Raw genomic sequence first — 25,633 nt, 5'->3', positions numbered from 1 at the left:
GGCAATACCTGGTTAAGGCGCCTTGCCAAGATAGCCGCCAGGATTTTAACATCTTGGTTTAGTAAAGATATTGGACGATAGGAACCCACCTGTTCCAGATCTTTACCGGGTTTTGGCAGTAACACTATGTGGGCCACATTCTGCTGTATGGTTAAACCCTCCCCCACAATCCCATTGAACCAGGCCTCTAGTGGAGGTGCTGCTAAGTCGCTTAATATTCGGTAATATTCGGGGCCAAACCCATCTGGGCCTGGCGCTTTGGTGAGTTTTAGCATTTTTATACCCAACCGTATCTCTCTCTCTGTTATGGGCCCATTCAGGGAGCTCATTTGGTCCCCCGTCAATTGTGGTATCTGTAACCCATGAAAAAACTCTGCATGTTGGGTTGCATCATAATCCCGTTCCCTATATAGGGAACTATAATATTGAACAAATTGCTGCATAATCTGGGGTTCAGTGGTAAAGACTTCCCCCCGAGCATTCTTTATGGAGGAGATTAATTGCCGTTTACGTGGGGGCCTCACCAAGTTCGCTAGCAACTTTCCGGCCTTGTTGCCCCACTTAAACAGTTTGAAGCGCTGGTAATATATATCCCTCTCGGCTCTCTTATACAAGATATCATCAATCTGTTTTTTAAGTTGGGCTAATTACGCTTTGTGTGAATCATTTATATTCTGTATATGTGCCCTCCTTATGTTATGATACTCCTGGGAAAGCCGCAATAAGTCTGCCTCTCTCTGTTTCTTTTTCCCCGCTACATATGCAATAATATGGCCCCTCATAACTACTTTGGATGCTTCCCAGTACGTGCTGGCATTAACCTCTGGTGTATTATTATGTGCCTGATAGTCCAGCCATTTAAGTCGCAAAAAATCTCTGAACTCCCTGTCCTGGTAAAGATAGGGGGAAAGCCGCCACACCCTCTCGCCCGGCTCCGCCGCAAAGGAAACCGCCACCTCAACCGCCAGATGGTCGCTAAGTGCACTATCCACTATTTCTGCATTCACAATTTTTGGGACTAGAGAAGGTGCCACCAACAAATAGTCCAGTCTAGAATATACCTTATGTGGGTGCGAATAAAATGTATACTCCTGCATCTTGAGGGTGCAGGAGTCGCCATATATCCTCCAACCCCAGCTGAGATGCCACAAAGGGAATTCCCCTGTCCTCCCAATTCCTCACCCTGGGTTTTATAGGTTTACAGTCATTAGTGGGATCTGCTACTATATTAAAATCCCCTCCCATTACAATCTGATAGCCAGAATAAAGTGTTACTCTCGCCACAAGGTCAGAGAAAAATTTATGGGAGTATACATTAGGCCCATATATATTACAAAAAAGAAGTTGTTGTCCCCATACCTCTCCCATAACCAGTACATATCTTCCCTCTTTATCCTGAATCACCTTATGACAATGAAATGGTATTTGTTTGTGTATTAAGATAGCCACCCCCCTCTGTCTAGAGTTGTATGCTGAGTATCCAACCTCTCCAACCCATCCCCTCTTTAGCTTTTGATGTTCTGAGGCCGTAAGGTGGGTTTCTTGGAGATATGCAATGTCAGCCTTTTCTTTTTTCAACCAAGAAAGAATTTTAGTTCGCTTAATGGGGGAATGCAGGCCATCCACATTAAGTGTTATGATTTTCAAACTACCCATACCCCAGACATAGGTGCCTAATGATCTGGATCACTATGTGACATACCTTGCCAGCCTCCCAGCAGGACCCGCAAGGTCGTAATCTGTGTGTGCCAACTTCCCAGATGGATTTCCTATACCTCTGCTGCCTCCACAATTTGTTCACCTTACGCCCCACATATCCCTGATGACCCATGTGCCTCACATTCTCAGTAATCAAAGTCCTTCTCCAACCTCCCATCCTCCCGCCCCCCCACACATCCAATACATCCATACCCTTACTGCCATATAATTCCCCATCCCACCTCCCCCTCCCTTGTCCCTCCCACCCCTCCACTTTCCCTTCCCCCTTATCATTTGTCCTCATCCTTCACCTACCCGATACAGCCCAAAGAGGACATAAGCCCCACCCACCCCCGCCTCTCCCTGTTATCCTAATATTGATGCAAAACTGAATGTTATAAACATTAGTACATAGGAACTTTCTATATGCAACTATTTTTGCTTCTCCATCTACTTTCAACAGTTATTATTTAAACAACATATACATATTATTAACCAGCACACGTTCTTTGCAGACAGGTCTTCTCTGCCCCATGCTGTCTGTCCACTGACTCTCTCTGTTCCAAACTCCCAAGCATAGGACAGTGAAATAATGCTTTACCCTTCAGTTCCAAATCCACAATATCCCGACGGAGCAGCACAGTAGGGCCCACTAGTCTCTTCTCCTGCACTCTTATAATATCATGATCATTGATCCGTAAGGACTCCCTGTGGGCAACCACTTCTGCCACTCCGTCTACTTTCATCAGTTATTAATTAAGCAATAGAAACTCATTTTTAACTTCTCACGTTTAGATCTGAGTAATGTTCCACCATTCAGCTCCAAATCCACGATTCTCCGGTGGAGTAGCACATTTAAATTCAATGGTCTCCTCTCCCGCTCTCTCATATCCCTTCCGCTCTCTGTTCCGGCTCGTGTTGGGCCCGGTTTCTTGCTTGATTGTATGTCTCCAGGAAAGCCTGCACCTCTGCCACCTCCGATAATACCAGGACCTTGCCCTCGTGCCAGATTCGTAGCTTAGCCGGGTATTGCAGGGCGAATTTTACCCCTCGCTTGTAAAGCGCGGAGCACGTGGGCGCCATGGCCTTCCGCATGAGTGTCACTCTGGCAGAGTAGTCATTAAACAGTAACAGTCGGTGCCCTTCATATTCAAGTGCCTCCCTGGTTCTAGACGCTTTCAAGATGCGTTCTTTCGCCTGCCAGCTCGTATAATGAGCGATTGCTGTGCGGGGTCTGGTGGTATTCTCCCCCCTTGGTCCGACACGATGCGCTCTATCGCAGCAGTAGGGGCCTCCCTGGACATCCAGCCCCAACCGCTCCGGGAGCCATTTGGCGAAAAAATCATAGAGGCTCTGATCTTTTACCGCTTCTGGTAGGCCTATGACCCGCAGGTTGTTTCTGCGAGAGCGGTTTTCCTGCTCCTCCACCCGCTCTCGCATGGCATCCATCTCCTTTTGAAGAGCAGCCATCTGCACAGCGGCACTCCGCGCTTCATCCTCCCGTGCGGAGATTCGCTGTTCCACCTCACTGATGCGAGCCGCATGTGAGTCGAATTTTTCATTTATTTCGTCGACCGCCAACTGTAGCTTATTCAGTTTATCTGCCAGGGCAGCGGATACCGAGCGAGAGATCTCCTGAGTCCATTCCGGCAGGAGCGTTAAGGTTGCTGGTGTCTGGTGTTGTGAGTCCGCCATTTTAGGCACGCTGCTGTTCGGGGTGTTCAGCGGCTTTTTATGTGCTTTTGAGGGCATGCCTTAGATAACCACCCTGTTGCAGACTCCTAGTGGGTCCAGCCTTAGTCCCCAACACTTTCTTCCTGGTCAAAGCTGTCCAGTTTTGCGCAAATTGCAGATATTAGCAGGTAGGGTGCGGAGCCTCTTCGTCTTGCTGCCGCTTAGATAGCAGGCATCACGTGACCCCCAAGTTGAAACATATTTCTTATATAATTTAGAGAATTCAAAGAAATCTCTCCAAATTCGATTAGCAGGTGTCCCCTCCATTAAACCTAAATCATTATTTAATTCAACTGCATCATTTATAAACCCAACTCTAAGCTTAGCTATTTTCTCTTGAAAAAACATAGATAAATGATCGACTGAATGAAGTTGTTTGGTATCATGACCTTGAATAGCAGGAAACTTTATAAATTAATTTACAGTTAATAATAATTGCTTCACACTGGCACAGTTCTTTCCAATTAGTCCATTATGTCTTTTTATTTATTTAGATTTTGCTTACACCTTTTTCAGTAGTAGCTCATGGTGAGTTACATTCAGGTAGACTAGGCACTTCTGTATCCCTGGAGGGCTTACAATCTAATTTTGTAACTGAGCCAATGGAAGGTTGGAGTGAGTTGCCCAAGATCACAAGGAGCAACAGTGGGATTTGAACCAGCCACCTCTGGATGTCAAAACTGTTGCTCTAACCACTAGGCTACTCAAGGCTTCCTTACGAACTGCTTCATACCAAACAATGCTGGAGAGACCATTTTTGTCTTTACACCATTTTTGCTCCAGTTTTCTACATAATCGCTTTAGCTTCAATAAATTTGGAGTAAACCACTTATCACTTTTTCTTAAGTGTTTCAATTTTAAGTGTGGAGGAGATAAATTATCTAAAATTCCTGCACTGATTTTGGGCCTTTTATCTATCAGGTGTACATCTACACTATCAGCCCACTGTGATGTCACCATGTCCCAAAATTTACCAGGATCAATTTTTCCTCTAGTAGAACAATAGCGGACTTGCTTAGAAAAACCCTTAAACTTAAACCAGTTAATATTAAATGAACAACAAAATTGATCAGACCATAAAGACTTCCCATGTAATATCCGATAAACTGATGTTGGAAACTAAGTTACTACTATCAATAAAAGAGGTTTAGGGCCCTGTTTACTAAGGTACGCTAGCATTTTTAGCACGCACTAAACACTAGAGACACCCATTAATTCCTATGGGTGTCTCTCGTGTAAGTGCATGCTAATTTTTAATGTAATTGATGACCTTTGTCATGGGTTGGGATAGGGGGAGGTATAGTATAATTTAAAGAAGATAAAAAAGAACAAAGATAATGTCTTTAAGTATTTTGCAAATCCTCTAAATGGACATTAATATCGCCTAAAATCAAACTATAAGGACTTGTAATGGAATTTCTAAAAACAAATTCACAAAATGATGAGTAAGCCTTAGTCTACTTATTAGGAGGACAATAACAAAGAATGCATGTTAAGGTATCTAATAGTGAAGAATCTCTAATTTGACAAGCCAAGATTTCTAATTCTGGAATTGTAAGGGCTTCAATTAACTGAACATCAAATATATCATTATAAACAACTGCTATGCCTCTTCCTTTCTTGCCATTCCAAGTGATTGAAATAACTTTATAGCCTAAGGGACAAAATTCAGCAATCTGAGGGTCATCTTCAGAATGCAACCATGTTTCAGTTAAGAAAAGACAACCTGGCTGGTGCTTCTCAAGCCAGTCCTTAATTAAACAAAGTTTATAACAAAATTAATATTAAAATAGTAGCAAGAAATGGGAACAATGGAGGGGCCTTACACCTTAGCACATTGTTATCTCTGTGGGGAATTTGTTTCAGTGTACTTCCTTGGGGGGGGGGCTGTTTTTGTTTTTTAAAAAAACCTCCTTAAGTAAGAGAGAGACCTCTCTTCATGGAGTATACAAGTGTTGTCCTGTACAGCTCGTTTTCAGCAGCGGATTCTCTATGACCATTCCTGATGTTTGAGGCAGCTGCTTCCTTTGCAGCGCAGCGTTCCTGCACATTGTATGGGATTTTGAAGCCATGGGAGAGAAGGGTTAGGGGAGATTTGAGTGCTCATATTGACTCTGGGAGGGACTACACAGCTAACTTACAGGCTCCAAAGTCTGTAGTTCTCTGTCTCCACCTACCTTCTGGTAGAAGTGCATAACCCATCCATCTAGGCCAGTCTGGAAGGACTACATGAAAGTAAATTAACAGGTAAGGTCTAATTTCTCTTTTCCAGTTTCTCAGCCTGCTGCTCTAAACCACTAAGCCACTCTATCAAATGCACCGATGTTCCTTTATAAAATATCCTATCCAACAGCTGCTGCATAGTTACACCTGCCTAAGGACATAATTGATATTTATTGTTATCCACACTCTACAGTTTGAATGACTAAATGAATAAAAATCAAGATAATATTAACGTAACTGCAATCCTATTTCCACTCTGCCTATTCTGTGCTCCCGAGAATGGCTACACATATATTGCCAAGAAGTCAGTATTCTTTTGCTACACCTACTTTTTCCACACATAGCACAGGGCAGTTTTATAAGAGCCTGTCTGAACATGCTACATGCTGAGGTCCCTTATAAAATTACCCCTGTTGGTAGGTGGCGGGGCACCTTCTTTTCTTCTGCATATATTTGATATCCTAGGGCTGTAAGTGGATGATACAGCAGCTGCGACAGTATCTCACAGCAAAACATGGGCCAGAGATGGTAGAAAAGCTCTTTCAAGAGATGGACAATATCTTCATCAAGTCCCTGCAGAGTGTACAGAAAGTGATCATCAATGACAAGCACTGCTTTGAGCTGTATGGATATGACATTCTTATCGACCAAGACCTTAAGCCGTAAGCATGGCATTAGCAATTTTCTGGCTTCTCTATTATGCTTCCTCCTCCACTCTCTTGCCATCATCCTGACTGCCTTCCATCATTACTTCTCTAGATCTCCTCTCTCCACTGACTTGTTGCTCCACCATTTGCCCATTGTCAACCTTTTTCCCTTTCACCACTTTTCTGCTTCTTCACTCCTGCTTTCACCTCACTTATCCTCCACCTCCACTTCTCTCTATACCACAGGTGGCTGTTGGAAGTTAATGCTTCTCCTTCCCTCACAGCTAGCAGTCAGGAGGATTATCGGCTTAAGTGTCGTCTGCTGGAGGATGTGCTACATATTGTAGACATGGAAGTGAGGTGAGTGATGGATTGACCTGTGGGCTTTCCCAGACTGAATATGAGGTGAACTGACATTAGTACTTTTAACATCAATTTATAGTGAAACTGGAGGATCCCAGTTCTGTGGTTGCTACTTGGGAGGTCAGGGATCCCAGTTTAGCTCCCTAGACTTGGAAAGTGCTGTTATTGGCGCTGCTTAGTAATATTTTCTGCTTTAGGCTGACGGGGAAGGAGAAGCGTGTCGGGGGATTTGACCTCATGTGGAATGAGGGACCAGTCTCACGGGAGGACAGCCACCTGGACATGCCTGGCAATGGAAACTTTGTGGCAAACACACACTTGGGTAATTAACTGAATTCCATATGAAGAGCAAAAGAATCTGTCTCAGTTTTAGGGAAGGGTAGTCTGATTCAGATAGGCAGGGGAAGGGAGAGAGAAATAACATGCAGGTAGATAAAGGCCAGACAAGTAGCTTGTAAGTCTCTTACTTGGAAGTGTAATTTTGTTGTTTGTATTCTATATATTTAATTTTGGTGAAAAATACAATGATAGCTTTTCTCTTGAAATATTAGAAATTCAATAAATTAGTTGTAATTCACTGGAGGAGCCTGTTTACGTTTCTTGCCCCCATTAAGTCTCCTCTCCACAAAACATCTGCCACCATCCTCCATCACCACCAACAACCTAGTGCACATTGCTGTCAGTCCCCTGCAGCTGGTTGTACTCTCAATCCACCCTTCTTGTGACACTCTTTAAAACTCCTCCCCATGCCTATTTTCTCTTTTACCATGGCTCCAGCCAGGGCCAAACACTTTATCATCACATGTCAAAGAGTAAGCTGCCTTCACCCTGTGGTTCATTCAGCCAAAGACCAGGCCTGCTACCCACCACCCATGACCCATAGAAATAAACACTGGGCTTCTTTCCCCTGCGGACAGCACAGTGAAAGGATTTCCTTCCTTCATAACTGAAGATAATAAGGGGCATAATCGAACGGAAATGTCTATCTCCATGGGCGTTTATCTCCGAGAACGGGTCCGTGAAGGGGCGGACCGAACTGTATTTTCGAAAAACATGGACGTTTATCTTTTTTTGAGCTGGGCGTTTTTGTTTTTCAGTGATAATGGAAAATGAAAGCGCCCAGCTCAAAAACGAATAACTCCAAGACATTTATTCGTGGGAGGGGCCAGGATTCGTAGTGCACTGGTCCCCCTCACATGCCAGGACACCAACCGGGCACCCTAGGGGGCACTTTTACAAAAACAAAAAAAAAGGTAAAACAGCTCCCAGGTGCATAGCACCCTTCCCTTGTGTGTTGAGCCCCCCAAATCCCCCTCAAAACCCACTGCCCACAAGTCTACACCATTACTATAGCCCAAAGGGGTGAAGGGGGGCACCTACATATGGGTACAGTGGGTTTGGAGGGCTCCCATTTACCAGCACAAGTGTAACAGGTGGGGGGGGATGGGCCTGGGTCCACCTGCCTGAAGTCCACTGCACCCCCTAATAACTGCTCCAGTGACCTGCATATTGCTGCCAGGGAGGTGGGTATGACATTTGAGGGTGAAAATAAACAGTTGTGAAACGGCATATTTTGTGGTGGGAGGGGGTTTGTGACCACTGGGGGAGTCAGGGGAGGTCATCCCCGATTCCCTCCAGTGGTCATCTGGTCATTTAGGGCACTTTTTGGGGCCTTATTCGTGGAAAAACAGGGTCCAGGAAAAGTGCTCTAAATTCTCGCTAAAAACGCATATTTTTTTTTCCATTATCGGCGAAAGGCGCCCATCTCTGATCGGCAGATAACCACGCCCCAGTTTCGCTTCACCACGCCTTCGACACGCCCCCATCAACTTTGTCCGCATCCGCGACGGAGTGCAGTTGAAAATGTCCAAATTCGGCTTTCGATTATACCGCTTTATTCGTTTTTGTGAGATAAACGTCTATCTCCCGATTTGGGTCACAATATAGGCGTTTTTCTATTTTGATTATAAGCAGGAATGTCTCCCTCCTGCATGATCAAAGCCAGGTGTCCTGTTCCCATGACAAGCACATGACAAAGCCTCTTTAGCCCAACCTGCAAACACAATGCAGACAGGGAAAAGGTGCTAGCCTAGAAAAGAATGCAGATTAACTGGAAACACTTTACTCCTATCCAGACTCTCCTCTTCCTTTGGTATCACAGGTGTTTGCCAGTGGTTCTCATTTCTCAAGGATCCATCTTTTCAAGTTTCGCTCCCTACTTCTTCCTTAGAGTCTTGAGGCTCTTTACTTTCTCCCCTCCTTTTTGACATCTTTCTCAGCCCTTTGGCATCTCTAATTCAAACATTCTCAGTCAAATTTTATATATATATATATATATATATATATATATATATATATATATATATATATATATATATATACTGATTATACACGTGAAAAAAATAGGGATAACAAACTTCCACTAAAGATTATGCTATTCAAAATAATTTTGTTAATAAAGATACCATCCATTCTCAGTTCTTGTGTATACAAATATTTAAATAAACTTCAAATCTCCAAGTACGGAAATTCATACTATACCCTCTACTATATCAGGAGTCGACTTTCATTGGTTTTGTGAAACAAGACATTCTTGTTGAGGACATCAAACAGGCAGCAGTGCATTGCTAATTTGGGGACTTGTGGCGTGAGAGCTCTACTTTGAAGTACAGTGAGAGTGGGGACATGCAGTAAGTGACATACATAAAAGAAGGAACCATGTGAAGTACACCACTGCAAGTCAGTTTCTTGCAAGTCAGGTTCTTCTTTAAGATAAGTGCAGTTATATCATTTTCAAATTGCCATGGAGTTTTGATATCTGGGCAGGCCTGCTTGTTCTAAAAAATGTTTTGTTAGAACTTTTTTAATTAAAGCACATCCACTCTATGATTCTTCTTTGTATAACAGTCGGGGGATTTTTTGGAACCAATTGTTTTTCTCCATTAGGGAGTTTTTTTCTATTGGTTCTTTTTTTCCTCTATTGTAGAAACAAATGATAAAAGTGGACTCCTGATATAGAGTAAATTATTTAGTATGAATTCCTCTACTTGGAGATTTGAGGTTTAATTTATTTAAATACTAGTAAAAAAGGCCCGTTTCTGTCAGAAATGAAACGGGCGCTAGCAAGGTTTTCCTCGGAGTGTATGTTTGAGAGAGAGTGTGTGTGAGAGATGGAGTGTGTGTGTCAGAGAGAGAATGAAAGAGAGAGAGAGAGAGACAGAGTGTGTGTCAGAGAGAGAATGAGAGAGAGACAGTGTGTGTGTGTTTGTGTGAGAGACAGAGTGTCTGTGTGTGTGAGACTGTGTGTGTGTGACAGAGAGCTAGAGGGCAAGATGCACTAAAAAATCATTAGAGCCCTTCCCTTACCGATTCCCTTAGCGAATCGGTAAGGAACGGTCATGCATTAAGGAAAGGGAATGCAAATGAGCTGCTCGTTGTAGCTCACTTGCATTCTCTATTCTTTCAGTAAACACTCGGCCAGTCGGCCGGTCGAGCATGCGCAGAGCATTCAAGCATTATGCTGGCTGCTCTGTGCATGCCAAGGACGTCCTTGATGGATGTCCTTCACTCAAAAAACAACAAAAAAACCTCATCCGATCCGTTTCAAAGCCTTTCAAAAGTCCCAGAAGCATGGTTAGCTCCCCCCAGGCAGTTGCTCAGACTGCCTGCCTGCCGGGACGAACTGCAAAGAAAAAAAAAGAAACATCTCCTGCAACTTCTTTGCAGCTCACACAGGCAATCAGAGCCCTTCTCCCCTCGTGGGAACCTTGTTTATTTTCTGTTTATGCCCCGGTCTGTCAACCAACAGCGCGCATATCACAGCTAAACGCACTGTGATTGGCTGACAGACCGAAGAGCTAGAGGACATCACCCACAAGCGAGGCGAATGTGTTCCACAGCCTTTCAAAAGTCCCAGAAGCATGGTTAGCTCCCCCCAGGCAGTTGCTCAGACTGCCTGCCTGCCGGGACGAACTGCAAAGAAAAAAAAAGAAACATCTCCTGCAACTTCTTCGCAGCTCACACAGGCGATCGGAGCCCTTCTCCCCTCGTGGGAACCTTGTTTATTTTCTGTTTATGCCCCGGTCTGTCAACCAACAGCGTGCTTATCACAGCTAAACTCGCTGTGATTGGCTGACAGACCGAAGAGCTAGAGGACATCCCCCACAAGCGAGGCGAATGTGTTCCACAGCCTTTCAAAAGTCCCAGAAGCATGGTTAGCTCCCCCCAGGCAGTTGCTCAGACTGCCTGCCTGCCGGGACGAGATGCAAAGAAAAAAAAGAAACATCTCCTACAACTTCTTCGCAGCTCACACAGGTGATCAGAGCCCTTCTCCCCTCGTGGGAACCTTGTTTATTTTCTGTTTATGCCCTCTCAACCAATTGCATCGCGCTTATCACAGCTAAACGCAAGGCAAATGTGTTCCACAGCCATAGAAAAGAGAAGCAACCGCCCTCCGGCACGCCCATGCTATTATGCTTTTGTAAGTAAGCAGTGTATCCTAAATATTTTTGCTGTTTGTAAATAAATCCACTGGATACCAAGCGCACGGAGGAGCTGCGTGCTGTAGGTTTTGGTTACTCTCCTAAGCACGTCCAAAAAGGACATTTTTATTATTGCGGGGGGGGGGGGGGGGGCAGGGAATGATGGCCAAAAAGGACATCTTTTTTGAAGCGGAGCGCTATTTTTTTGTTTGTTTGTTTTTTGATGAGCACTTGGGCATTGTTGCCCAGCCCCAACGAGAGATACAGACCTCTCGTTAGATTTTCCAGCGTTAAGTCAATCGGAAAACTTAGTGTATCTCATTACAATAGAGTTTCTACACAACTTGCTCATCTGCATTCTGTTTTCGTTAGCTGCTACCGTCGTCAGAAAATGGCTCGGAGAAGCCTTTAGTGCATGCCAGGGTTTACTACTTGCTCATTGATAGCTCGTTAAGTTTAGTGCATCTGGCCCAGAGTGTGATAGAGAGTGTGTCAGAGAGAGTGTATGTGAGAGACAGAGAGTGAGTGAGTGTGTGCCCCCACCCCCCTCTCTCAGGACACCCCTCCCCCCCCCTTTATGGTCTGAGGACCCCCTTCCACCCCACCTCTCTGGTCTCAGGACCCTCCTCACCCCCTCCCTCTCCCCACCTCTCTGGTCTCAGGACCCCCCTCACCCCCTCCCTCTCCACTGCCCCCCCTCCAGCCACCCATGTCCAGTGACCCTCCTCTCTCCCTGCCCCCCCTACAGCCACCCATGTCCAGCAACCCTCCTCTCCCCCTGCCCCCCCCCTGCAGCCACCCATGTCCAACGACCCTGCTCTCACACCTGCCTCCCCTCCAGCTACCCAGGTTGTGTAACGAATTCTTCGGGGCAGGCAGGAAAGATCCCTGGTCCTGCCTGTCCGCTGCTGGCGCTGACCCTCCCCCGCTGCCGGATCACTGTTCAAAATGGCCGCCGAGACTTCCAATGGCGGACTCGCGAGACTTCTGATGTAGTCTTGGAGGCCGCCCTTGTAAGTGTCGGCAGCCATTTTGAACAGCGATCCGGCAGCAGGGGAGGGCCAGCGCCAGGCAGACAGGACCGGGGATCTTTCCTGCCAGCCCCAAAGAATTCGCTACACTACCTGGGTGGCTGGAGGGGGGCAGGGGGAGAGAAGGGTCGCTGGACATGGGTGGCTGCAGGGGGGCAGGGGAGAGGAGGGTCGCTGGACATGGGTGGCTGCAGGGGGGGCAGGGAGAGAGGAGGGTCGCTGGACATGGATCAGCTGTGAGGCATGGATTGGGGTTTTTTTTTCTTTTTTCGCAGGTTCTGAAGTTCACAGCATAATTGCAACAGTGACGTCAGCCTGACTGTGGAGCCTAGCTCAGCAACTCAGAAGGAGCCAAGGACACAGGCAACAAGATTAGAACGTTGGAGGTGAGAATTATTATATAGGATTTGTGTGCACAAGAACCGAGAGTGGGTGGTGTCTTTATTAACAAACTTTAGCATATGCTGATGATATTTTATTGGTTTCCCTTCAGGATCCTTCTGCTCCCGACTTGTCTGCTCTTCAGAATTATTTACATACTATAGATTACTGGTTTTCCTCCAATAAACTAATCCTTAAGCCTACAAAAACAGTGGCCCCTTGGGTCACAGGTCACCTCTCTTATCCAACTATTTCCCACAAGCTAAGAGAATCAGCTATTTCTTTAATAGATTCCATGCATTACCTTGATAGTATCCTGAACCTACAATTATCATTTAATGCACATATTTCTTCTTTCATTAGATTTGCTTCTTTTCAGTGTTCCATATCTGCTCTCATAAGTACATAAGTATTGCCACACTGGGACAGACCAAAAGTCCATGAAGCCCAGCATCCTGTTTCCAACAGTGGCCAATCCAGGTCACAAATACCTGGCAAGGTCCCCAAAATGTTCAATACATTTTATACTGCTTATCCCAGAAATAAGCAGTGGATTTTCCCCAAATCAATTTAATAATGGTCTATGGACTTTTCCTTTAGGAAGCCATCCAAACCTTTTTTAAACCCCGTTAAGCTAACCACATTTACCAAATTATCTGGCAAAGAATTCCAGAGTTTAATTACACGTTAAGTGAAGAAATATTTTCTTGGATTAGTTTTAAATTTACTACTTTGTAGCTTCATTGTGTGCCCCCTAGTACTAGTATTTTTGGAAAGATTCACGTCTACCTGTTCCACTCCACTCGTTATTTTATAGACCTCTATCATATCTCCCCTCAGCCGTCTTTTCTCCAAGCTGAAGAGCCCTAGACGCTTCAGCCTTTCTTCATAGTGAAGTCGTTTCATCCCCTTTATCATTTTCGTTGCCCTTCTCTGTACCTTTTCTAATTCCATTATATCTTTTTTGAGATGCAGGGACCAGAATTGAACACAATATTCGAGGTGCGATCGCACCATGGAGCAATACAAAGGCATTATAACATCCTCACTTTTGTTTTCTATTTTTTTCCTAATAATACTTAACAATCTATTTGCTTTCTTAGCCACCGCATCACACTGAGTAGAGGGTTTCAACATATCATCAACGATGCCGAGATCCCTTTCTTGGTCAGTGACTCCTAACGTGGAACCTTGTATTACGCAGCTATAGTTCAGGTTCCTCTTTCCCACATGTATCACTTTGCACTTGCTCATATTAAACGTCATCTGCCATTTAGACGCCCAGTCTCGTAAGGTCCTCTTGTAGTTTTTCACAATCCTCCCGCAATTTAATGACTTTGAATTATTTTGTGTTGTCAGCAAATTTAATTACCTCACTAGTTACCCCCATCTCTAGATCATTTATAAATATGTTAAAATGCAGCGGTCCCAGAACAGATTCCTTGGGAACCCCACTATCTACCCGTCTCCATTGAGAATACTGACCATTTAACCCTACTCTCGGTTTTCTATCCTTTAACCAGTTTTTAATCCACAATAGGACACTACCTCCTATCCCATGACTCTCCAATTTCTTCTGGAGTCTTTCATGAGGTACTTTGTCAAATGCCTTTTGAAAATCCAGATACACCATATCAACTAGCTCACCTTTAGCCACATGTTTGTTCACCTCTTCAAAGAAATGTAATAGATTGGTGAATCAAGATTTTCCTTCACTAAATCCATGTTGGCTTTGCCTCATTAATCCATGCTTTTGAATATGCGCTGTAATTTTTTTCTTTATAATGGTCTCAACCATTTTGCCTGGCACCAACGTCAGGCTCACCAGTCTATAATTTCCCTGATCTCCTCTGGAACCGTTTTTATGTATCGGCGTTACATGGGCTACCCTCCAATCTTCCGGTACCACACTTAATCTAGCGGTCCAACTGATTCTTTTGCTGGCTTCTTGCTTTTAATATGCCTAAAAAACTTTTTTCCATGTGTTTTTGCCTCCAGGGCAATCTTTTTTTCTAGGTCCCTCTTTGCCTTCCTTATCAGCTGTTGCCTTCCTTATCAGCTATTTGCATTGGATTTGACATTCCTTATGCTGTTTCTTATTATTTTCAGTCGGTTTCTTCTTCCATTTTCTGAAGGATTTTTTTTTATCTCTAATAGCTTCCTTCACCTCACTTTTTAACCATGCCAGCTGTTGTTTGGTCTTCCTCCCTCCTTTTTTAACTTGAAACAATTTTTATTGATGACATCACAGAGTCCAACAATATGCTCTTACACAATTTCTAATAAGCAAGCACCAGCAAAATCCAGCGTGATAATTTCAAACTGTTACCAGAAAAAGTCCACTAAAAATTCCTCATCATCAAGTTTTCTCCCTTTTCCCTTCTACCCCCCACCCCCCCCCCATCCCACTCCAGGAACCCAATCTGCCCTTCAACCTTGTGTCCAACTGAGTGAAAAATTGCGATCTTGTCCCAAACAAATCGCGAATATCAACATGGTTGTAAAATTCTGAGATGTAGACCGGACCTTTACCCTTCAGGTTCCAACCTACCCTTTTATGATACGTAAGCTATCCCCCTGCTCCCTACCACCCTAACCCTTCCCTATGATGCCTGGTCCCTCCTTACCCAGCAACCCTCAACGGCCCAGTGAAAATCTATTCAGAATTTGACTTCGAGCCACAGGTGAGATTTTATTCAAGTAGGCCTCCCAGTTCGCGAGAAATCTTCTGCCTCTTCGGCGACAAGTGGGCTGCTTGTGATTCCCATATCATGTGTTGGTGCAGCTTATTCCACCAATACCAGATAGATGGGGAGGGGTGATCCAGAATCCAATGATTGAGAATGCATTTCTTTCTCAAAATACAGGCCTTACCTAAAAACAACTTTTCTCCCATATTCCCAGGACCCCACCAGCCCGAAGTGCAGAAAATCACTTTTTCAAATGTGAGGGAAACCCGGTGCCCAAGCACTAAGCAAAGAAACCCTGCCATTACTGACCAAAATGATCTTATGTATCTACACTGCCATATACCGTGAAACAAAGAGGCGTCTGTCAACCTACATTTCCGACAGTGTCCCATATCCACTACCCCAGCATTACAGGCCTGCTTTGGAGAGAAATATGCTCTATGTACTGTACGAAAATGGCATTCTTGAAGTTCTACACTGTGTACTACTCTCGAGTCCCCTCTGAGAGTTGCCAACAGAGACTGCATTAAGAGTCTGCACAATCCATTGACTTAACAGGCTTGGGGAGGACAATAATTTGAGCCTTAATAAGGTGATGAGGCAACTGCCCTTGCTGGATTGATTCATTAAACACTTCTGCCAGGAGCATTCCTATTTCAGGATGTAAAAGCTTATAAAACTCATTACGCCATCCATCAGGCCCTGGCGCCTTGCCTAAAGGACTCTTGACGAATCACCCACTCCACCTCCTCCGCGGTAATGGGCACATTGAGGTCTGCCAAACCATGGGCCTCCACTACAGACAAATCCAGGCCTGATAGGTACACCTCTCCAGTCAAAGATGATGATGTCCAGTCAAAGGCGACCAAAAAACTCCTTCAATATTGCATTAATATCATTGTCACTATGTGCCAAGACTCCCGAAGCATCTTGCAATGTGGCTATCTTACCTGGCCCAGAGCTCCTATGGGCCATCTTAGCCAGAAGCCTACCACTCTTGTTCGCGAATTTATAAAGTTTGTATTTGTAGTACACTTGGGACTTCTTCGCTGTCCTATGCAGCAATTCAATTAAATCCTGTTGGCCTTCCAGTAGTTGTCTAATCCCCATGGAGTGGCTCCTCCCGTATTGCTGGCAAAGAAAAGTTACCCATTTCTCTAGTCACAACACCTCGCGATGCCAGGCCTTCCCCTGAAAACTAACATAAGAAATCACCTCCCCCTGGAGGACAGCCTTCGTGGCCTCCCAGAAGAGAATCGGCTGCTCTCTATGTTCCTCATTGCTTGTCTTATAGTCCTGCCACTTAGATTCTAAAAAGATCTGAAAGCGACTATGCCTTGCACAAAAAATGGGAAACTGCCAAGAACCCCCCCCCCCTTGAGGATTACCATCCCTAGCCTGCAGATGTAGCTTCACCCATGCATGATTGGAGATCATTATGGGCCCCAATTTTATGTCCCCCACGGACGACAGATGATCCCGGGAGAGTAGCATGTAATCTATTCTAGACATTGTGGTGTGTGCTCTCGATATGTGTGTATAATCTGTTTCTAAGGGTGAAGCGTCTTCCACACATCTATCAAATCCAGAGCCGAATATAACATGGAGATTCCCCCCCTGAGTTCTGGAAAGTTCTCTCCCTCTCGGCTGCGAGTGATCTAGTAAAGGATCAGCCACTTCATTGAGATCACCCCCCCCCCCCCCCCCCCCAATAAGACTGGCATATTTCCCATGTCATGTATTTTACGAATTAATTGAACATAAAATGCCTTCTCAAAGGTATTCGGGGCATAAATGTTGCATAGCAGCCAGGGTTGCCTTTACAGCACCACGTATGCCAATACAAAACGGCCCGCCGGGTCAGCAATCACCTGTTTTGTTTTCAAATGCAAACCCTTTCTGATCAGGATCACCACCCCCTCCTCATCTACCTACTACTGGGGCCTCATAGATCTTCCCAACCGACCACCTTTTTAGCTTAGCTTACTCCAAAGCAGAAAGATGGGTCTCTTGTAAGAAAGCAACGGAGGCCCTCCGGTCATTGAGAGCCTTTAAACATATTTGTCTTTTAATCAGAGAGCAGATTCCTCCAACATTTCAAGTGAATATTTGTGTGCTACTCATACTCTAGATAAGTGAACCCCAAGGAGAAAAGACTCAAACCAAACCCTGATCTATATACATGTAACATTCCGAGGGGGCGTTCCAGCCTCCACCGCTCCCCCAGGTAAAACTGAAATCTGACAACTATGGCTTCATGTAGCCCTCGAGAGCAACCAGATAAGCAACCAGGCATCATTTCTCCTACGACTACCCCATCCCCTCCCCTCCCCCTTCTCTCCCAACCCCTACTATAACCCACGCCACCCCCTCCCTTTTCCTCAATCTCACCACTTCCATAAATGAAGCCCCCCCCAGCAAAAGAGTCCAGAGTAACCCCAAAAACCTACAAAAGATGCTACCATTTTCTCCCCCCCTTCAAATGCACTTGAGTGAGCCCCCTAAAGCACCTTGTTCATCAGACTTCAAGTAAGAGAAGAAAGAAAACAAAAGGGGAGGTGTCCACGTAGCAACCCCCTCCTCCCACCCCTGTTAACCACATGCTTACATCCTTCCATGAATACTGTGCCTCTATAGGCCCCCTGATACATAGAAGATAAAACCATAACAGTCCTCCCGGAGCCCATTTTGTTGTACTAGAAAAAGGAAATTTCTGGAGGTCACGTGGTGCCATGGTGGAGTGAAGACGCTGAAAAGCGGAGCTCCCACATTTCTTCCCTAAAACCTGGCTATAATCAGCTCAAACAGAAGGCTTTTTACCAGCTGCTCGAGGGAGAACATCCGGTAGGAAAGCAGAACAAAATAATATTTCAGAGTCCGTTGAGATGGCCGCGAAAACACAGAAAAAAGAGAAAGAAAAGCTTAAAGTACCTGAATCCAAAATGGCGGAGGCATCGGGACAGCTGACTAGTATGGTGTGTTCAGCATGGACGGCTGAAATAACTGCAGAAGTCACAGCAGCAGTAGAAGCCGCCTTGGATAAAAAATTACAGGCTCTGTTTGATAGAGCTGAAGCTGCTCACGAACGACTCGATGGGTTTCACTTAGATCTTGATCATATGCAGCAGCGGCTTAGTGATCTTGAGGACCGCGTAACAGAGGCAGCGGGACCAACGGAGGCCATGAGATCTAAAGTGACTGACTTGGAACAAAAACTTGACGACCTAGAAAATAGGTTGAGACGAAATAATCTCAGGCTTATTGGTCTCCCGGAACACCTTAAGGATTCAGAGCTTATAGAATATTTGGAGTGCTGGCTTCCGAAAGAGCTGCAGCTCAACAACCTAAAGGAACCGCTGAGGATTGAAAGGGCGCACCGAGTTGGGCCTCGAAGAGCAGCGGGGGACAGACCGAGAGCTGTAATACTGCGAGTCCTGCACTATGGTCATAAACAAGCGATTGTAAGGGCACTGAGATCAGGTATACAATTGCATCACGAAGGAAAGCGCATTTTGTGCTTCCAAGATTACTCCTCCAAAGTGGCAGCAGCAAGACGAGCTTTCGCGCCCATGTCCACAGCACTTCACACTCAGAAGATTAAATTTGCTTTGATCTATCCAGCCACGCTGAAAATATTTCAAGACGGAGCAGAAAAAACCCTGGAGACAGTGGAAGCAGCAAAAGAGTTTCTCAAGACCATATCTACTGCAACGGAGTAGACATTTGATCACAGGATGTGAAAGTTGGACGAACTGGACAGCTTTCAGGCAGACCACAGTTTAACAGTGCTTTACTGAATAATGTGCCCCGATAGCAGATATCTTACAGGAGGGTTAATTTGACAGCGATTTTTCTACTTTGCTGTTCCCCCGAAATACCCGAAGGAGATCGCATAGCAGTGAATTATCAGCTGATTTCAGGCAGACCACAGTTTAACAATGCTTTACTGAACAATGTGCCCCGATAGCAGATATCTTACAGGAGGGTTAATTTGACAGCGATTTTTCTACTTTGCTGTTCCCCCGAAATACCCGAAGGAGATCGCATAGCAGTGAATTATCAGCTGATTTCAGGCAGACCACAGTTTAACAATGCTTTACTGAACAATGTGCCCCGATAGCAGATATCTTACAGGAGGGTTAATTTGACAGCGATTTTTCTACTTTGCTGTTCCCCCGAAATACCCGAAGGAGATCGCATAGCAGTGAATTATCAGCTGATTTCAGGCAGACCACAGTTTAACAATGCTTTACTGAACAATGTGCCCCGATAGCAGATATCTTACAGGAGGGTTAATTTGACAGCGATTTTTCTACTTTGCTGTTCCCCCGAAATACCCGAAGGAGATCGCATAGCAGTGAATTATCAGCTAATTTCAGGCAGACCACAGTTTAACAATGCTTTACTGAACAATGTGCCCCGATAGCAGATATCTTACAGGAGGGTTAATTTGACAGCGATTTTTCTACTTTGCTGTTCCCCCAAAATACCCGAAGGAGATCGCATAGCAGTGAATTATCTGCTGATCAGTGCTCAGATTTCCCGATTTGACAGTGAATGCTGTAATATAAAGAGCTGAAGGCTTATTGTTCACATATACTCTTAAATTTAACCTTTGTACTGAATGTTTCACTACTTGGTTTTATAGCAGGTAACGAATGGGTGCGAACTACTAACAAAGACTCTGATCACACAGTACTGTTTTATTATTGTTGCTGAGCTAAATCTTCGCCCACAGCAGGGGGGACCTGCATTTGTTTTGTGTCAGCCCTTGTTTTGCGGGCATGGAGTGAGCCTCTACACTGTCTGTCTTCGCTTTCGATTTGTCAGTTATGTTTAAAAATAGAAGGGAGTTCAATATAAGGTTTTGTGGTTTTGAGAAAAGAAATATATTGTTCATGTTAATATGTTTGTTATTGCAATGGTCAAAGCAATATGTATCTGATATCATAAAATGACAGTTTTTTCAAGCCTACATATTATCAGCGGACGATAGAACAGGACCATCATCTTGATTAATGGGTACCTGCTGTATAAGCTATCTGGTATAACTAGTGCTTACCTCTTTCTCAGAGGAAACCCGTGATTGGCAGGAATGCTAATGTCATGAATAGAGAGTCTGGAGCTGATGCATGATATCATGGGGATTAAGCACTAAAAATATTTTGTCATGTTGGGGAGATCCCCATAGACGTATGGAGGGAGGAAATGTGGTGCCAAAGCGTGACGAACTCGCATAGGAGTTCCTATGGAAGGTTGGGAGGGAGCTGATGGGGGGGGGGCTTAGGGGGGGACGGGGGAGGGGGGAGGGAATTCTTCCAGGCAGCTAGTTATTCGGACAGGAAGGACCTGGGGACACTAAACCGATATTAGGGCAGGATGTAAAGGGGGAGGTGAGCTGGGACACTTCTCCCAAAGATCAAATATATCTGCATTGTGACATGACCAATAGTGGCTTGATGCAATGATTAAAGTAATATCGTGGAATGTTGGCGGCATATCATCGCCAATTAAACGTGCCAAGCTGCTACAGGCATTAAATAGACAAAAGGCCCATATTGTCATGTTGCAAGAAACCCATTTAACTGCAATTGAACATAAGAAATTATGTAAGTGGTGGGTGCAGGAATTGGTGGATAGTCCTGTGTATAATAAGAAAGCAGGGGTAGCTATATTGATTAGAAAAGGGACACAATATGTTTTAAATGAGAGAGTTGTAGACCCCAAGGGACGGTATATAATTCAACATATTACTTTGAACAATAAACCGCTGCTGCTGGTCAACCTGTATGCGCCTAACCAATACGATAAAAATTTTTTTCAGACAATTATTAAACATATACAAACCTTTGATCAGATCCCAATTATTATCGGAGGGGACTTTAATTTGGTATCGGATCCTCTGATGGATAGTACTGGTTCCGTAAGGGCCTCTCCGTTGAACCTTACTAGAGGAATCCCTTGGGTTTGTTCTGAACTGGACTTAGTGGATTCATGGCGCTTGCTGCACCCTAGCACGCGAGACTTTACTCATTTATCAAGAGCACACGGGACGCAGTCCCGCATAGATTATCTATTACTATCAGAGACGATTTCGCCTAAATTACAACAAGCAGAAATTGGTGCTACTGCAGTGTCTGATCACGCAATGATCTGGGTGGTGTTGGATTGGAACAGAGAAGAGAAGATAGGGTTTCAGTGGAAATTCCCCAGGGCCTTATATCATGATCCTAAATTTCTCTTGTTTATGAAGGAGAAATGGGAAGAGTATGTAGACTGCAACCAAGAAAGCTACATTAGAGATCCGATCCTTTTCTGGGAAGCAGCAAAGGCGGTCTTGCGGGGACATATTATTTCATACTCGGTGTATCAAAAGAAAGCGAAGGAGGCTGAGTTGGTACGGCTTGAGCTTCAAGTGAGAAGAGATAGACAACAGTATGGGCGCAAGCCGACAATAGAGAATAAGACTAAACTCCTGTCCTCGCAAGTGGAATTAAATCAATTGATCCAGACAAAAACGCAAAAGTCACTGACCTATTTTCGCTTCCAGCTGTACAAGCATGCTAATAAACAAGGTAAACTGTTGGCGCGGATGGTTAACCAAGTGGGAGGGCATAGATGTGTAGTTAGAATTCTGAACGAGCAGGGTTTTTATTCTCATACAAATGCAGATATCAATAAGGTGTTCAGAAATTTCTATGCTGACCTATATTTGTCGCCGACTGATATAGGGCTTGAGGCAGCTTCGTACCTGAAGGGTCAGGAGCTTCCTCAGATACAAGAGGCACAACGAGAGATGCTTAACGCGGAGATTAATGAGGAAGAAGTGAGATGGTGTATTAGAACTAGTCCTTTTTGCAAGTCACCGGGGGTAGATGGCTATACATCCGAATTCTACAAATTAATGGTAAATAATATAGTATCATGCTTGACGGAGGTGTTTAATGCCATAGTGTGGAAAGGGCAATTGCCGGAAACATTGCGAAAAGCACAGATCATTGTGCTGCTCAAACCAGGTCGAGACCCAAATAGAGCGGGCTCTTATCAACCTATTTCTTTATTGCCGTTTGAAGCAAAGCTGATTGCTAAAATCTTGGCAAATCGTTTAGCTAGAGTTTTGCCATCATTGATCGCAGAGCAGCAAGTGGGGTTTGTCTGCGAGAGGTCAGTAGCACGTAATTTGCGGAAGATAATATTAGCACTAGAGACAATCCATAGAGATTCCATACCATCGTTGTTAGTGAGTTTCGACGCTGAAAAAGCGTTTGACCGTGTTAACTGGTCCTTTATGTATGCGGCACTGGAGGCTTATGGGATAAATGGTTATTTTATTGAAGCCATTAAGGCTTTGTACCAGGAGCCAGTGGCAGAAGTATTGATCAATGGAATAGTTTCGGATGTCTTTCCGATAGAGAGGGGCACACGGCAGGGTTGCCCACTCTCACCTCTCTTGTTTGTATTGGTCATGGATTCACTGATTAGAGACATAGTGCACATGCCAGAGGTGAGGGGGGTACAGGTGGGTCAGGAACAATTTAAGTTGGCAGCTTTCGCGGATGACTTGTTGGTGATTTTGCAGGAACCTCGGACTTCCCTAGCAGCACTTTTGGAGATATTCGAAGAATTTGGAGATTACTCAGGTTTTCGTCTCAACCTAGATAAATCTGAAGCTCAGACTTTATATATGTCTGATACAGAGTGGTCTCAGCTCAATTGCCCTCTGAAACGAACGGAAGAAGTTTTTAAATATTTAGGTATTCAATTGCCGGGGGATCCGCGGAGGCTGTATAAATTGAATATTACCCAATTGTTCTCAGCTACCAGTATGCTTCTGGAGAGATGGAGAGAGCTGCCGGTGTCACTGCTAGGCCGAATTTCACTGTTCAATATGATCATCTTTCCCAAGTGGCTTTATTACTTTCAGACCTTACCACTATGCCTCACCAAAAGCGATTGGAATAAACTGCTTGGTATGCTTTCAAAATTTTTCTGGCATAGGAAAGGCCACAGATTAGTATGGAAAATCTGATGGATGGATGGAATAGAGGGGGATTTGGCATATTGAACCTATGGTGGTATAATAGAGCCTGTATGATCCGACACCTGAGAGACTGGCTAAAGGGAGAATCATGTTGTACCCCATTGCAGATGGAAGCGGATTGGTTGCGACCTCTGCATTTTAATTATGTACTGCAGGCTGAGGCTTTAGATCTGCCTATTTATGTTCGTAGAAGTATGTTGGTGAAGCTATTGCGGACGATATGGGGGGAGATGGCAAGGCTCTGGTCCTTTGATGCACATATTAGTAGATTGCTACCCATTAGAGGTAACGGAAACTTTAAACCAGGGTTAGAGAATAAACGTATCCGGAGCTGGGGAGATAAAGGACTTCACATGGTGGAGGACTTTGTAGACAAGGATGGGCGCCTTAAATCCATGGACTCCTTGAATCTCAACTCTAATACATGGGCAGATACTGTACATACGCCTTTAAACAGGTTTCTCATTACATTCACACGCTGCCTACACACTTTTTGGAAGTTGATGTGACCTCCAAATTTGACGAACTTTTTGATACGCCAACAACTGATCCAGCTTCTATCTCAATGTTGCACAAAAGGTTATTAATGAGTAGACCACCAAAGAATCTCGAAAAGTTGGCCAGGAAGTGGACGGCAGATATACAGAAACAGATTAGTATAGACGTATTAAGGAGCAGCTTGAGGCAGATCAGGGGACGGATTAGTAGCGCGGAATTGAGGGAATGCCAAGGAAGAAGTATTTACAGGGCATACACTTCATTGTCAAGATTATATCAAATGGGTAGGGCGGAATCATCAGCTTGTGGTAGGTGTGGAGATCCCAATCATAACTATTATCATGCTATGTGGGCTTGTGCAGCGATATCCGCTTACTGGGAACAAATAACGAAGTTCTTAGGCGAAATCCTGGGGCGGAGGGTGACATTGACACCGGAAACGGCCCTTTTGGGGGTCGACTTACTGAAGGGGAAAGGTACCGTTAGTCATAACCTGCTAATCTTTAAAGCATGTCTCGTGGGAAAAAAATGCATTTTAGTTAAGTGGATACATTTAGAGGCACCATCGTTTTGGCAATGGCGCAACAGGTGGCATGCGTTGCTACTAATGGAGCTGCGAGATTCATATTATAAACCCAAAACACAGCGTAAATTCTACTTAATATGGGAATCATATATTAATGCTTTAGCCCCTAGGGCCCGAAGTTCCATCCTTAATCGACTGAGCTTGGACCCAGCGAAATTAGCTACAGGTTTTAGATAGTGAATAGGTCAATTTCCCTGGGCTATTGGAGATATGTAGCTGCCTGGAAGGGGGGTGGACAAAGGGGGGAGGGAGGTTACAGGGGGGAGGAATATTAGAGGGGTAAGGAAGGGCAGAAGGGGGGTTGCGGGGAGGGATATAGAGGTATGGATAAAAGAGAAATAGCTGGGAGTAGAGAGGGAGGAAGCTAAAGAGAAAAGTGATGGCTACCTCTATGTTGTGATTACAAGTTGTTCATTTGTTTCCTGATGTATCTTGAACATAGCGTATGAATATTGTATTGTCTGTGATAGGTCATCAATAAAATTGTTTAAAACTAAAAGGAAATTTCTTACAAACTACTCAGGGTCTGTCAGCTCCCTCTTTTCGTTGCCCCGAAAGGTGCCAGCCCGGTCTGCCAGCGATTACACTTGTGGGAGTCAAGATTCCAGGAACTTTCAAAGGTTTCTCTCAGGGAGCGTTTCTGGCAAGCCAACCAAGCAGAGGTTGTTGCGGCGGACCTGTTCTCTAGGTCCTCTACTTTCGATTCGAAGTCCATAATACATGCTATGAGCCAAGGCTGCTCCGCCGCTGCCTGTTGCATAGTGAACTGAACTGGGCCCTTCTGTGCCTTCTAGAGACTATCTGTTAATGCTGTGGCAGAAACTTCAAGTTTTAAAACTGGGAAGGAAAGGGTATGGCAACTAGCTAATAAAGTTTGCTTGCTTTTTTTTATTATTATTTTAAAATTCTAACTGTGTTTATCAATATCCTACAATTCCTCTTTTAAACCCTAATCTTTAAGCTGTGGCAGAAATTTCAAGTTTTAAAACTATGGAGGAAATGGGGAGTCACGTGATGTGCTAGAGGGAGCAGGACGCGAGGAGAGCTCTCTCTGAGGAATCTGGCCCCTTTGCAGCTTAAATCTAACCCTGCACAAACAGAATAGCGGACCAAAAACACCAGTGGGTAGCCCAAAGCGGTATGGACAAATTTGTGGATTCCACTTCTAAAGGAATGGCGAGTAGAACGAGCAAACGCGATAAAGAAAAGACTCGGGTGGAAGATGCACTGGCGGAAACAAAATGGCCGCCGGGTGGAAGC

At 44.6% G+C, this 25,633-nt stretch overlaps 1 protein-coding gene across 3 annotated transcripts in view; it reads left to right on the top strand.

Annotated features, from left to right (window-relative positions):
- Nucleotides 1-25,633, top strand: part of TTLL9 (tubulin tyrosine ligase like 9) — a 390,690-nt gene that overhangs the window by 270,079 nt on the left and 94,978 nt on the right. For all 3 annotated transcript variants that reach the window (XM_030211201.1, XM_030211200.1, XM_030211199.1), the window contains 3 exons: nucleotides 6,121-6,317; nucleotides 6,549-6,662; nucleotides 6,863-6,987. In XM_030211201.1, coding sequence (XP_030067061.1) covers nucleotides 6,121-6,317; nucleotides 6,549-6,662; nucleotides 6,863-6,987 — 436 coding nt within the window. The remainder of the gene's footprint in view (nucleotides 1-6,120; nucleotides 6,318-6,548; nucleotides 6,663-6,862; nucleotides 6,988-25,633) is intronic.

The sequence above is a fragment of the Microcaecilia unicolor genome, chromosome 8 (genome assembly GCF_901765095.1).
Source record: "Microcaecilia unicolor chromosome 8, aMicUni1.1, whole genome shotgun sequence".
Lineage (NCBI taxonomy): Eukaryota > Metazoa > Chordata > Amphibia > Gymnophiona > Siphonopidae > Microcaecilia > Microcaecilia unicolor.
The sequence above is the reverse complement of the archived record's forward strand: the minus strand, read 5'-3'. Positions and strand labels throughout refer to the sequence as shown.